Source organism: Gigantopelta aegis, chromosome 9 (assembly GCF_016097555.1).
Source record: "Gigantopelta aegis isolate Gae_Host chromosome 9, Gae_host_genome, whole genome shotgun sequence".
Lineage (NCBI taxonomy): Eukaryota > Metazoa > Mollusca > Gastropoda > Neomphalida > Peltospiridae > Gigantopelta > Gigantopelta aegis.
The window spans coordinates 53895416-53910805 of NC_054707.1; the positions used below are offsets into that span (position 1 = coordinate 53895416).

The window sequence follows — 15390 nt, forward strand, 5'->3', positions numbered from 1 at the left end:
TGTTAACACTGGAGAAATGGAACTTTTCCCCTCTTCACTGTCAACAATCGTAGATTGGTTTCCTGTCTTGTTCTTTAAACTTATGGATTCCGAATAGCAAGCGTGGCGATATAGAATAAACCAGTCTAGCAATCGGTTTTCCAAACAGCCCAGATGTTTGCTGATTAGATACGGCCTTGAACTTGACTACCAAAATGTTGACAAACTCGCTCCTCAGCAATCACTGATAACATTCCTATTTTGGGGGGTGGGATTCCTATGACACTCCAACTAGGGTTGGCATCTCTGTTACTTACTGGCCTTGGTGGCGTCGTGGTTAGGCCATCGGTCTACAGGCTGGTAGGTATTGGGTTCGGATCCCAGTCGAGGCATGGCATTTTTAATCCAGATACCGATTCCAAATCCTGAGTGAGTGCTCCACAAGGCTCAATGGGTAGGTGTAAACCACTTGCACTGACCAGTGGTCCATAACTGGATCAACAAAAGCCATGGTTTGTGCTATCCTGTCTGTGGGAAGCGCAAATAAAAGATCCCTTGCTGCTAATCGGAAAGAGTAGTCCATGTAGTGGCGACAGCGGGTTTCCTCTCAAAATCTGTGTGGTCCTTAACCATATGTCTGACGCCATATAACCATAAAATAAAATGTGTTGAGTGCGTCGTTAAATAAAACATTTTTCTTTCTTTAATTCTCTGTTACTTATTTATTAAACCTTTTAGAACAGTTAAAATAATGTTTCTAATTATTTTAATGGTTATTAACTTTTTATAGGTACTACAATGTTATTAATTTGTATTCTTAAATATTTTAATAAAAAGTATATAACTTTTTTAGATGAGTACTGGAGTAATCATCCTGAACTTCACGACATTCCGATATATTACGCCTCGTCCCTTGCGAAGAAGTGCATGACTGTGTACCAGACTTACATCAACGCCATGAATGAGAAGATCCGACGCCAGATCTCCATCAGCAACCCGTTTGTCTTCAAACATATCATCAACCTAAAAGTACGCTTCACGCCTTACTTCAGGATGGAATAGGGAATTCCACTCAAAAAGGCTGCTGCTGAGTACCCCATTCTTAAGTGCTGTCGAGAGTTATCAGCTGAGCAAAATGTTACTTAAGACTTTTTGTTAGCGTGTTATTCTGTCTTGAGTATGAGTATGGGACCTGTATTCGATCAATCACGTCAACTACTATTATTGCTTTAATTATTGAGAGTAATGTTATTGGGGGTTTTGTATGGTAACAGAATTGCAATGATTATAGCACCGTGTATATGTTATAAATTACAACAGGATCATGACACGTGGTAGATGAAATATATAAGAGAAGGCTATTCCATATACAGATCATTACTAAAATAAATCTAAGTTTGCTGTTCTAAAAGGTACCCTAATGGAAAGTATGTTTTAAGCAATTAACATTATTTACTCAAAGCATTTGTATTTGTAAGTTTTTCAACAGCATATTACCAATTTTATTTTATTTTTAATTCAGTTTTGTAGACATTGCTTTAATACATCAGAATATTGATAATGTTGAATTAACAGTTCAGATCTGGAAATACTGAGAATATTAATCCTAGAATTTGTTTAAAAAATTTTTTTCAGAGTATGGAACAGTTTGAAGACATTGGTCCATCTGTGGTGCTAGCGAGTCCTGGAATGATGCAGAGCGGTCTCTCGCGAGAACTCTTTGAAAGCTGGTGTACCGACAAGAGGAACGGCTGTATTATCGCCGGGTACTGTGTGGAGGGAACCCTGGCGAAGGTGAGATCATGCCATTGTAAATATTTCTATTTGCCAGTGTCATTCTCTTTACTAAACAGATTTGAGGTGGCATTATTTTAATTCTTGTCAAATTTAACTTTTACATAGTCAAACTGTTAGGTTTGGGTACAGATGTCTGTAGAGAATTAATAATATACAGATAGATATTGGTGTATTCTTTAAAGTAAAGTTTGTTTTATTTAACGACGGCACTAGAGCATTTTGATTTTTATCTTATCATCTGCTATTGGATGTCAAACATATGGTCATTCTGACACTGTTTTTTAGAGGAAACCCGCTGTCGCCACATAGGCTACTCTTTTACGACAGGCAGCAAGGGATCTTTTATTTGCGCTTCCCACAGGCAGGATAGCACAAACCATGGCCTTTGTTGAACCAGTTATGGAACACTGGTCGGTGCAAGTGGTTTACACCTACCCATTGAGCCTTGTGGAGCACTCACTCAGGGTTTGGAGTCGGTATCTGGATTAAAAATCCCATGCTTCGACTGGGATCCGAACCCAGAACCTACCAGCCTGTAGACTGATGGCCTAACCACGATGCCACCGAGACCGGTATATTCTTTAAAGATCCTCTTGTTTCATTCCAAATGAATAACATTTTGGAGAAATGTTTGTTGAGATACAGATTGTATGAAATATCATGTTTAATGCATATATAGAAAGATTAAAAAGTCAATTTGATTGTCGATTTTTGGGGTAAGTGAAATAGTTATATACTAAGATCACTACAGCAAATTATACCTGTACTTTTCCAATAAGTTACTACTAGTGTCTCTAGATCCAACAATTTTATATACAGTTGAATCTTTTTTGGTCGAATTCGGAAGTGTCGAATACATCGCAACACTCAAATCCAAAAACAAAGTCCCGAGTTACACTTACACGTTGTTGACTGAATGGTTAGGTCGAACTACCCAATTTGTCAAACACTTTCAACTGTATATATTTTTAAACTTTAGCTGATCTTGTCAGAGCCAGAGGAGATCCAGACGATGTCCGGACAGAAGCTGCCGATGAAGTGTTCGGTGGACTACATCTCATTTTCTGCCCACGCAGACTACAAACAGACCAGTGAATTCCTCCGTGCTCTGAAGCCGCCTCATGTCGTGAGTTGTCTGGGATGCAATATTTCAAATAATAATGTGTCTTGAAATTGAATTTAAATTAGTAAAGTAATTTGTTTCAAATATAGAGCTGTAATGGGATGACAGTTAAGCATCGTATCACGATACCAGATCCACAGTACAATGCACAAGCCCTAAGCAAGTGTATTGTGATACATAGGATACTCCCAATATACATTTCTTTATTTTATATTTTATAAAATGTATTTTGAGCTGGAACAAACATCAGGATGACCAAAAACACATTGGATTTGTAAAAATTGATAAAGATGTTAAAAGTAATATAATTTAACGATAAAAAGTTGTTATATAACTTGATAAAAATGCTATAAGTAATATAATTTAATGATAAAAAGTTGTTATAACCGAACAATATTTTAAACTGGTTAATAACCGAGGTCAGTGACTTTTACATATCACGATACATGTTACATTTCAACCCATGTATTGGTTTACATGTGTTGGGATATGTATAATATGACCCACCCATATAGTTACACCTCTAGTCAAATGTAATTGTCACTAACTGTACCAAATGAAGAATGAATAAGGCTTTTTTATGGAATGTAGTGGTGAAGGCATTTCAATAAAACCCTCAGAATATTGTTAATTGTTTATACATAGTACAATTATGTGAATTGTAGATATTGCTTTATTTTTATCAATAAAAAATAATTCCGTCAACATAAACTTTTGCACATGAGGTCACTTTTTTTTAATGACACACAATCGTTATTTCAAGCACTTAAAAACTTGCACCGACACATACTCAGACGATATTGTTACTATTTCAGGTTCTGGTTCATGGGGAAGCAAACGAGATGAGTCGTCTCAAGTCTGCGCTGCAGCGCGAGTACGAGGACAACAGTGAGTACAAGATGGAAGTGCACAACCCACGCAACACTGTGGCCGTCGAATTGCACTTCCGCGGAGAGAAGATGGCAAAGGTTTGTACGGACTAGCTTTTCTCTCTAATTAATAAACATGGATGTGCACAATCCACACTTGTAATACTTTGGCTGTCAAGCTGCATTTCTGCGGGGACATGATGGCCAAGATTTGTACTATTTAGCTTTTCTCTGTAATTAATAAACGATGGATGTGCATAATCCATGTAACACTGTGCCCGGTCGGAGAACATGGCAAAGATTTGTACGCACTCTAATTAATAAAATATGGTTGTGTATGACCCACACAAAACTGTCATTGTTGAGCTGCACTTTCGTATAGGGTCTGTAATTGCTATCATTTCTTCTATTAAGGGACTGTATAGCAAACTTTCACTTGGAAATAGTTTTTTCTTGTTAATGAATTGACAAATATCATGGGTTAAGAGAATATTAATTGGTTCACTTGGAGATAGGTTTTCTCTGTAGCAGATGAAGTGTGTAAACATTTAGTGACTGCATCTGCTTGCTTTCCTTGCTATAATTTTGCAGTAACTGTCTAGAAATGGGATTTATGAAAAATTTACAAAAATTGTCTTTTAAGGCAACAAAATGCTTTGTAATGTCCGACACCACCATAACCTTTGGTGAAATTGATTGGAGTTAAACAGATTTGTGGATTAAATAGTTGTCTTTGTAGTCATGATCTAATATTAAAAGCTTATTAATCTTTGTTTTGTTTAAAACAATCTTGAAGCATTTTGCAATATTGTCATACTGGTAGTTTTAGAAGCTCCAGATTATTAGTCCCCTACGGTGTCCCCTCCGGTTGGTCCGGTAGCCTACCGGTGCACCGGAGGAGGACTATAGGTTTCATATCCATCCTTCTGTCTGTCTGTCCATCTGTCCCACATATAGTTTTCCGGATGTTGAAATTTGGTGTATAGCTGTATCATGTACTGTTAAAGATCATGTTTGACTTTTATTGTGATTTATACATTTTTGATGGAGTTATGGCCCTTTAATGTAGGAGATATGAAAATTAGTTTTCCTGACTTTTTTTCACAAGGCAATGAAATATTAACCTGAAATTTTGTGTATAGCTTTATCATGTACTGTTACAGACCAAGTTGACTTTCATGGCAGTTTACCCATTTTTGATGGAATTATGGCCTTTGAAATTAGGGGATATGAAAAAAAAAAATTCCTGACTTTTGTTTTGCATTGCCTGAAGATATTCAGATTAATTTTTGTGTATAGCTTTATCACATACTATTACAAATCAAGTTTAACTTTGATGGTGATTTACCCACTTTTCACAGAGGTATGGCCCTTGAATTTACGAGATATGAACAAATTGTTGGGTCTGGTAGGGGACATGTATTGCTTTAGCAGTACTCTCAGAATAATTGTTCTAACTAGTGGAATTGAACAAATTCCACTTTATTTATGTTTTTTTGGGGGGTTTTCTGCTAATATATTGAAAGCATTTTACTAACTGGATAAATATTTTTGTTCACATTTAAAAAACATTTATTTTTCAATTAGGTTGTTGGAACATTGGCTTCTTCCAAACCGAATCAAGGGACAAAGATTTCTGGCATTCTTGTGAAGAGAAACTTCAACTATCACATCGTGGCTCCTAATGATCTACCTAGTGAGTGGAGGGTTTTTGTTGTGTTTTAGTGTATAACATTACATACCTATTCAATCTTACTATAGTGATGAAGACATTTTGAAACAGTGTGATACATTTATTTTGTATCGCACATATGCACGATCTGGACCGGAACTTTTAAATGGGGAAGTCCCTTTTTATTTTTACTGCAGTTAGCTCTTTTTATTTACTGACGTCATATATGACGTCACATCGCATTTGAAACATAACACAAGTCTGCCGCAGAGTATGATTTTTAACGTTACGTAAATCCATGAAAGGAGTTTTGATCATAGATTTAACAAAATGTTATGACGTTAAATTAAAAACCGTTTTTACTTTCTATTTACTGCACTTGTTTATTTTGCAAAAGAACATACCACTCGACTGCTAAGCAGTCTTGTGGTATATATCCTTGCGCAAATAAACTTGTGCAGTAAATAGGAAGCGAAAACAATGTATGTGAAGTTCTGTGTATATATATATATATATATATATATATATCATGTTTGGTGGTAGAAACTTGCATTTAAGTGCAGTCAGTATTAAGATCAATATGCCATACTGGTTCATTGCAAAAATTCCCTTGGTGTTATTTGGCATATAGTAATTTCTCAAACAGTTTCTAAAGACATCGTAATTTTCACATGTTTAACATTCTGATCAAACAATATTCTGTCATGGTAAATTTTCATTTTTTTTTATGCGATCCTAGTGATACTTTATCAAACCTGTTTTCGTATGTCAAAGTACAATAGCTATCTCTAATTTATTACTATTTCATCTGGCAACCAGTCCTATATTAACTATACGTCTGACTTCATTTGTTTATTTTGCATTATGTTATCAATTGCATGTTTTATGTCAATTGCTTCACTGCATTATGTGGAAGTAGAAGATTTATTATGTTTAGTACATCAAAACCTATATTTGCTTGTGAAATATGAAGAGTTCAGGCGCAAAACGCGATATAAACCATTTTCTTTCTTGTTTTTATTTATATCCATTATTGTATGTCAGTAAGGGCTAATCGTAAGCCCGCTGATTTGCCGCAAAATGCGATTGATCCTTATGAAATTGTATTGGGTAAATCCTGTTTTTTTAAATCAAAACGCGATATACACCAATTAAAAAAATCACTTTTACTGAAAATGAAAAATGGATATATCGCGTTTTGTGCCTAAACTCTTCATATATATATATATATATATATATATATATATATATATATATATATATATATATATATTTTAATTTTTATTTTTTTAATTTGACTTGACAAATTTAACATCTTGAAAAGAATGACATGAATCTTGGATGACATTATTCTGCATAAGGCTTGTTTACATGAATTGATGGTAAAATATTTCCATATAAAAAATAAGGAATAAACATGATATTCTGACACTTTTCTGTTCAACTGAAGGATGAAAACTGATACAAGTTAATGATGTAGGATATCGCCTTGAGTCTGTTAAGTATGAATAGGGAAGGCTTTATTCATATGTTTCTGCCAATATCCTACATAATTAACTTGTTTTTCTTATAAGGATAAATGGGGAACTCTACAAGCTTCGCAGAGTTCTGCCACCAATTCTTATGTTTACTTGATAAAACCATTATACAAAGTCATGAGTCATATATATTCTCTATTCTCACACACCAATTTCCTTAAGCTTACACGGACCTGGCGATGAGTACAGTGACCCAGCGACTCAGCATCGCCTATACTGGCACCATGCCGATGCTCCTCTACTACCTCAATCAGCTTTCCGGGGACGCGGTACAAACCAAGGTCAACGACAAGGTCACACTGAGGGTCTTCCAGAGCATTCTGGTTATCTTTGAACCAAGAATGGTGGTCATAGAGGTAAATCATTTTATTATATGCCATCTTTGACGGGTCCATTATGGTATGGCATGTTCATCCATCCAACCATCCCTAAACTTCTAATTTCTGGAGCATATCAATTCATATAGGATCATCAAACCTTGGATGCAAGTACAACTTGGGTAGGGATGGCGGTGTGTTTCATATCATAACTAGGTTACCATGATCTACTTTTGACGGGGGTATCATGTATCTCACCCTTAGTCTTTATCTTTTTGACAGTTATGCAGCTTGAACTTCTATGCAAATTTGTTGGGACAGGTAGGGAACATATATAGCTTTAGCAGTACTCTCAGAATGCCTGTTATCCTGGTTATATGTGAACCAAGAATGGTGGTCATAGAAGTATCTTCTTTTGTTACTGCGGTAGTCTTTGAAGAAACATGGAGGTAATTGTTTTGTTACGGTATCTTGAGAAGAAGATTTTGAAACATTGATATAATATTAATAATGAAGAAAAATAAGTTAGTGGTTTTGGGACTGGATTGGTGTGAAATGTTAAAATCTATCACTATTCTGTTGAAAATCAAACAGTGAAGGAGACAAGAACAGAGATGTGGAGCTGCACAGCAAAACTAGTTGAAAAGATAGGAACCATCGGGTTGAAAAGATAGGAGCCGTCAGGTTGAAAAGACAGTAGACTTCAGGTTGAAAAGACAGCAGCCATCAGGTTGAAAAGACAGTAGACGTCAGGTTGAAAAGATAGCAGCCGTCAGGTTGAAAAGACAGTAGACGTCAGGTTGAAAAGATGGCAGCCATCAGGTTGAAAAGACAGTAGATGTCAAGTTGAAAAGATGGCAGCCGTCAGATTGAAAAGACAGTAGCCGTTGGGTTGAAAAGACAGTAGACATCGGGTTGGAAAGATAGGAGGCATCAGGTTGAAAAGAAACAAGACTAGACAGTTCAAGGGTGTGTGGGGGGGGGGGGGGGGGGAGAGAGGGAATGAGGTCTCAAAAAGGAGTTGGGGTTGTGAGAAGTGCTTACAATTAATTTTTGGTGATATTAAGATTTCATTGAGATTTTTTGTACATAATGATGTAGCAAATGATTTTAATGCGTGTTGATATTTACAGTGGATCGCCAACCCCATCTCAGACATGTATGCCGATGCGGTAGTGACCGTGATTCTCAGAGCAGAGAAAGATCCCATGCCACAGAAAGGTCAGTTTATCACATGTATTGCTTAGGTCAGCTTTTAAATGTGTGGTTTTTTTTGGGTTTTTTAATTTTTGAAACCTACCTCACCATTCTATTCTCTGACTGGCTTGCAGTAAATACAAAAATTTAATATATACATGTAGAGGCTATTTCATGGTTTTTTTCGAATACGATTTTTATGTCAATGAGTGAGGTGTGAAAACCATATTATCACAAATTGCGAAGCAATGAATGAAATGTGGTTTTCACACATCAAGAGTTGACATAAAAATCGTATTCGGAAAAAACACCATGAAATGGTCTATTTATTATATACATCTTTCTTAATTTTTGACAATATCTTTTGCTTTTTGGTAATATCGAAAATACGTAATGCCATGATATATTTCTTCTTATGGATCTTTTCCAGAAAATTTACTTGACCATAGACTTTTAAAAAGAAATTGGAATAAAAATTATCTTTGTTAACATTTATTTAATAATACTGCTGTGCAAACATACCTGACAAAGCGATCCTCCAAAAATTCCCACAAAAACAAAACGAATCAAACGCTTTTAAATTTTAATTTACACTTGACACTACATTGTGTCATCATTATTTAGCTTCGTATTCAATTCATTTTAAATATTTTATGGTAATTACACTTCATATCTCTTTTTAATAGGTACAGTTGTTTAAATTACATTTTTTAATTTTTCATATACGAACAGATGCATTGGTAATCATCAAATTTAAATAAGAAGAAACAAGACAAAGGGAGATAATTTAATTATGCACTTTTACAAAAAAAGTAAATATGATTTCTATATTTTCACTGTAGCTAAAATACAGTGAAAATATGACTTTTCATCAGATATCACTTTTATAGTTTATTAGATCTATATATTTCATTGCTATGTATATAATAAAAATGCAGATCTTTTAATGCAATTAAATTTTAATCCAGGCTTAGATCATGTTTTACTGGTTGCTACAAAAAAAAAAAAAATCTATAATAATGGTACATCAGATGCCAGTTTTTTAAAATAAAAATATCTCTGAGTGTTGAAGTTTTGTTTTGAATATATGTATCAACAGATGGGTTTGTCAGTAGTTAAAGAATGTTTTGTTTTTAGTTATACAAAACAGATTCTTTTTTCACACTAATAAATTAACTCTTCTTTTTTTTAACCCAACATTTTCAAGTGGGTGTTAAGGTGTTTTTTTTCACAGTTAAAGGTAGGGTCAACTCAAACAAGAGCCTTTTGTTTTGGAAAGATACATACCCGGACCACCAACACATACCGACACTTTAACAAATGAAAAACGTGTAATTTTAGAGTTAATAAAAGAACATGCTTATTCCTGCTAACTGGGGGCAGCCATTTTGTTTAGTTTTTGTGACGTCCGGTGGTATGGCTTGAGGTGAGGTGACGTCAGCTCCATCCATCTCCTCTCCTCCAGTGTAAACAAACGCTCTAATTTACGACAAGGTGCTTCGCTTTCATCAACATGACTTGTAAAACAACATAAATGACTTGATAGTATAATAAACTATTTAACTAAATATATTTCAATTTGCATCAATAGAACGAAATGGATTTATAGTATTTTTCTTTTTTAAAAAAATCCAAAGAAAAAATGCATATTATTAGGCCTATTGGTAGGGTACGTTTGAGCAAAAATGACCACTAACCCAAGTGATACTTTTCTTTTCCTTGGGACGACGTAATTGGTCAGTTTTGTGATTTTGAGATGGGAAAGTCTACTTAATCAAGGGTTTTACAGAATTACTTACAGTAACAAAGCAGGAAGGCTAATAAGTCCATTACGATTTGAGGGATATCCATGCGGTTATCATACAATACCCTGTGATCTTAATAAAAAGAGGCACGTCTTTTTAGTGTGTCTAGACAGTGTCTGGGGACTGTCTAAATATACACCACAGGTACAGGCCACGGAAAGAAAAGACCATCTAACCAAGAAAACACTCCGATTATTATTTCAGTACGTGGGCTAATTTATATACAAAACATAATGCAGTTATTTCAACACTTTGACATGGTGGTTTATTTTGTATTGAAAAATAATATATAATTGTTGCTGGCATACTGGGATGGCTATTATTACAGAACATTGTGATGCACATGCAAAAGTCAGGTATGTTTTGTTTTTTCAATTCCTGACGTGACACGTTAGGTATTACGTAACCACCAGCTCACTTGGATGGTACAAAATGGCTGCGCCCGTTATATATACGAGCCGTCACATTTAACCGTTTTATTAATTAACTATACAATTATACTTGTCGATATTAAGCAATAATGTGCATTATATATCACTGAATATGCATACCAGGCCAAATACCTTAATTGTCCACTCCTGTAACGTTTTCATAAGCATACAGATGTTGAGTGGTGGTGATGTATGTTCAATGTATGCCTTAAAAACTAAATATGAAAATAACAGAAATATCTCTTACAAAATAAACATATTTATGTACACTTAATCTTTAGGAGGGGAGATGGGTGAAAAAAAGGTGCTCTTTGTAGGCTTGTGAAATTTGTCAATTGTGCATGACCCCTTAAACAAAAATGATTTTTCTTTCTTTCCAGCTGTACCAACACCGATCAAGGTGGACAAGAATCATTTCCAGGAATGTGTGATGGACATGCTACACGAGATGTTTGGACCGGAGAGCACGGGAAAGTTCATCAGACAGGACAAACTGACAGTTACCGTTGACGAGAAATCAGCCGTCATCAATCTGAACACGCTGGTAAGAAAAAAACATCTGTCTTAGGTAGATTATTGAGGGATGCTGAACATTCTCGAATCTTAGGTGAATATAAGAACATACTGAGAGAAAATAATAATGGAACTTTTGGTTTTGTAGAATACATTTCAGTCACTATTAGTGTCGTAATGTCTGTATAAAGTACAAACATGTAATGTGGGATTCAATGTTCACAGTAAGAGATTGAATGTCGGTAACAGTTAACTTCCGATACTATGGACAAGGGTTTTGGTTGCAGTAATACTTTCCTGAAAACCAATGGATAAAAGTTTAGAGGGTTATTTGTGGTTCATTTGGTCATGTTTTTGTTTGTTAATGTTAATGGCGTTTTTAAAAAAAGTCAAGCTCATCATGTTAAGAATCGTCTGTTGTTATTTTTTATGTTCATCTGGGTATGAACAAAACAAATTATCCGGAAACTGAATCGGCGAAGTCATTCTCACATAAGTTTTCGAATAATTTTTTTGTTCAGATGAATGTAAAAAAAAAAAACCTCAGACAATACTTATAATTAAATTTGAATCATACTTGATAATAACCACGCTAAAACTTCACTGAATTATTTTTTATCCATAAACAATAAGGCTCAATAAAACAACTTGCCAATATAAAATGACGTTCCCAGACGACATAATTTTTACGTTCATCGAGAAATGAACAAACTCCCATTGCTACATCTTGACCAATGGGATGACGTTATTTTGTAATGGATGGGGGGGCAGTGATAATTAAAAAAGAAATAATTTAAACACGATTTAAAACATGCTGCTAAAGTCCAGTAAAAAATGTTTTTGCACTCTGTGACACAATCTTAACGTGTTGAGCAAGACCCTCTTCTTCATGTTGAGTCTCTATTAAATATTCTTTTCAGTAATGATATTCATAAATTGACTCAACAATAAATAATCTTTGAAATGTAATAATTACAAGAGGTAACATTTTACGGACTATTACTGATTTGTTTTACCCTATTGATATATTGATAAATTTTTCGGATATGGGACAGTAAATTTCTTGCTGCCCTAACAATAGTAGTTTGGCTACTCTGTCTGGAGGTAATGACCGCATGTACATGCATGGATTATTTGATTTTTATGTTTTATATATGCAACACACCACTCATTGTTATGGGGTGAACAACCCTAGAACAAATAAAAACATTTAATTTTAATTACAGGAGGTATCTTGTAATGACGAGGCACTGCAACAGGTGATTCACACAGCTGTGACGCGACTTCACCAGGCAATCACACCACTTAAAGTCGCTTGAAAATAGCATGGGGGGAAAAAGCCTTGAAAAAAAAAAAAAAAAATTCAGTTACTTTCAGCTGTTACTGGATGTTTGAAATTCAGTCTGCTAGTGCTAGAAAAATTATTTCAAAGATTTCAAGGTCTGTCAAATCCTCTAGCCCTTGGTTTTGGATAATATTACTAATAAATAGGGCACTAGCCAAAACTTCTTTCTCGAATATTGGTACAATGATAAATAGTGGCTTGAAGACGATATGTGAAGAACAGCCCAAGAAAATACAATTACTAGTCGGCAGAATGTTACAGGATGTCAAGTCTGCCAAGAAATACCTAACTAATCCAGCTAAAAAGTTTAGTTTTTTTAAATCTACCTACATACGATGGTTATATTTATTATGGATAACACTTTGATCCAGTGACTTAAACTAATATATCCACATTTAAAAGCATTTCAAAACAGAAATCAGCTGAAGGAAATGCTTATGCTACAGACTTGAAAACAGTTGTTTTAACAGGGTCTTTGATACAGCAAATATCAGGTGGAAAAGTGACAACATTATTCATTATTAAAGTTCTAAAAGTGCTGAAGAACTTTTCATTGGTTTTGCATTCTGTATATATCTAGCATCTCATTCATTGAACATTAAAATATATACTGTCAAAACATATTGTTTTTATCTTTGCTACAGATGAGCATTAATTACTATTAATATACTGATGGAAAGAAATAAGGGAACACATCGAATTGTAGACCAATTTAATTCACTACTAGCGTAGTAATGGCTGCATTTCATACTGAATGTCTGTAGTGTTGAATGTGCTGCCTATATGTTCCCAGTCAACTTCGGACAATATGAATTGATTTTTGATGCAGTCTTTATTTCTTGTTGCTATCTGTGTGATCCTTTATTTCTTTCCATCAGTATACATACAGAGAAATTAATGAACCAACCCCCCAAAAATAATAAAGGACAATGATTTACCCTTTGACAAAATTGCAAGTTTTGTTTTATTTATTCCTTGTAAGGCCCTTCCATCTAGAGGTTTTATTTATTCCTTGTAAGCCCTTCCATCTAGAGGTTTTATTTATTCCTTGTAAGCCCTTCCATCTAGAGGTTTTATTTATTCCTTGTAAGGCCTTCCATCTAGAGGTTTTATTTATTCCTTGTAAGGCCTTCCATCTAGAGGATATTCTGGCAGCTTTAAAGGGACAGACCCTAGTTTTTAAACACCAAGGCATATTTTTCACCTACATATTTTACAAACCTGTAACAAATTTGGATACAACGGAGTGAAACAAGAGTCACTAGGATGACCAGAAACACTTCGGTTGTACGGAAATGGATAATCTAAACAATAAAATGTAAGTAAAGTTTGATTTCAGTGATGATAATTGGCTCTTAACCATGAAAAATATGTATTAGTGTTTAAAACCTAGGGTCTGTCCCTTTATGGGCTGCATTGCATCAGGAGTTACCTCTTGGTTGTATCCAAGGACTCTGTGGGGGAATGAGAAGCAGGGAAGAGGCCGTTATCTGGGCATGTGGCAGGTTCACTCGCTGTCAATTTATGGGCTGCATTGCATCAGGAGTTACCTCTTGGTTGTATCCGAAGACTCTGTGGGGGAATGAGAAGCAGGGAAGAGGCCGTTATCTGGGCATGTGGCAGGTTCACTCGCTGTCAATTTATGGGCTGCATTGCATCCGGAGTTACCTCTTGGTTGTGGGGGAATGAGAAGCAGGGAAGAGGCTGTTATCTGGGCATGTGGCAGGTTCACTCGCTGTCCCTTTATGGGCTGCATTGCATCAGGAGTTACCTCTTGGTTGTATCCGAGGACTCTGTGGGGGAATGAGAAGCAGGGAAGAGGCTGTTATCTGGGCATGTGGCAGGTTCACTCGCTGTCCCTTTATGGGCTGCATTGCATCAGGAGTCCTCTTGGTTGTATCCGAGGACTCTGTGGGGGAATGAGAAGCAGGGAACAGGCTGTTATCTGGGCATGTGGCAGGTTCACTCGCTGTCCCTTTATGGGCTGCATTGCATCAGGAGTTACCTTTTGGTTGTATCCGAGGACTGGAGGGGAATGAGAAGCAGGGAAGAGACTGTTATCTGGGCATGTGGCAGGTTCACTCGCTGTCCCTTTATGGGCTGCATTGCATCAGGAGTTACCTCTTGGTTGTATCCGAGGACTGTGGGGGAATGAGAAGCAGGGAAGAGGCTGTTATCTGGGCATGTGGCAGGTTCACTCGCTGTCCCTTTATGGGCTGCATTGCATCAGGAGTTACCTTTTGGTTGTATCCGAGGACTCTGGGGGGGAAGAGGCAGCAGGGAAGAGGCTGTTATCTGGGCATGTGGCAGGTTCACTCGCTGTCAATTTATGGGCTGCATTGCATCAGGAGTTACCTCTTGGTTGTATCCGAGGACTCTGTGGGGGAATGAGAAGCAGGGAAGAGGTTGTTATCTGGGCATGTGGCAGGTTCACTCGCTGTCAATTTATGGGCTGCATTGCATCAGGGGTTACCTCTTGGTTGTATCCGAGGACTGGGGGGGAATGAGAAGCAGGGAAGAGGCTGTTATCTGGGCATGTGGCAGGTTCACTCGCTGTCAATTTATGGGCTGCATTGCATCAGGAGTTACCTCTTGGTTGTATCCAAGGACTCTGTGGGGGAATGAGAAGCAGGGAAGAGGCTGTTATCTGGGCATGTGGCAGGTTCACTCGCCGTCAATTTATGGGCTGCATTGCATCAGGGGTTACCTCTTGGTTGTATCCGAGGACTGGGGGGGGAATGAGAAGCAGGGAAGAGGCTGTTATCTGGGCATGTGGCAGGTTCACTCGCTGTCCCTTTATGGGC

General features: G+C 36.4%; 1 protein-coding gene across 2 annotated transcripts in view; it reads left to right on the forward strand.

The window, feature by feature from the left end:
• Positions 1 to 13205, forward strand: part of LOC121380523 (cleavage and polyadenylation specificity factor subunit 3-like) — a 26665-nt gene extending 13460 nt beyond the window's left edge. The window contains exons 9-18 of one of the 2 annotated variants that reach the window (XM_041509367.1): positions 833 to 1008; positions 1615 to 1773; positions 2756 to 2902; positions 3715 to 3867; positions 5356 to 5464; positions 7141 to 7334; positions 8429 to 8516; positions 11109 to 11272; positions 12468 to 12586; positions 12671 to 13205. In XM_041509367.1, coding sequence (XP_041365301.1) covers positions 833 to 1008; positions 1615 to 1773; positions 2756 to 2902; positions 3715 to 3867; positions 5356 to 5464; positions 7141 to 7334; positions 8429 to 8516; positions 11109 to 11272; positions 12468 to 12560 — 1283 coding nt within the window. In that variant the 3' untranslated portion in view covers positions 12561 to 12586; positions 12671 to 13205. Of the gene's footprint in view, positions 1 to 832; positions 1009 to 1614; positions 1774 to 2755; positions 2903 to 3714; positions 3868 to 5355; positions 5465 to 7140; positions 7335 to 8428; positions 8517 to 11108; positions 11273 to 12467 lie in introns of both variants that reach the window. The other variant, XM_041509366.1, reaches the window with a different exon arrangement.
• Positions 13206 to 15390: the final 2185 nt, after the last annotated feature.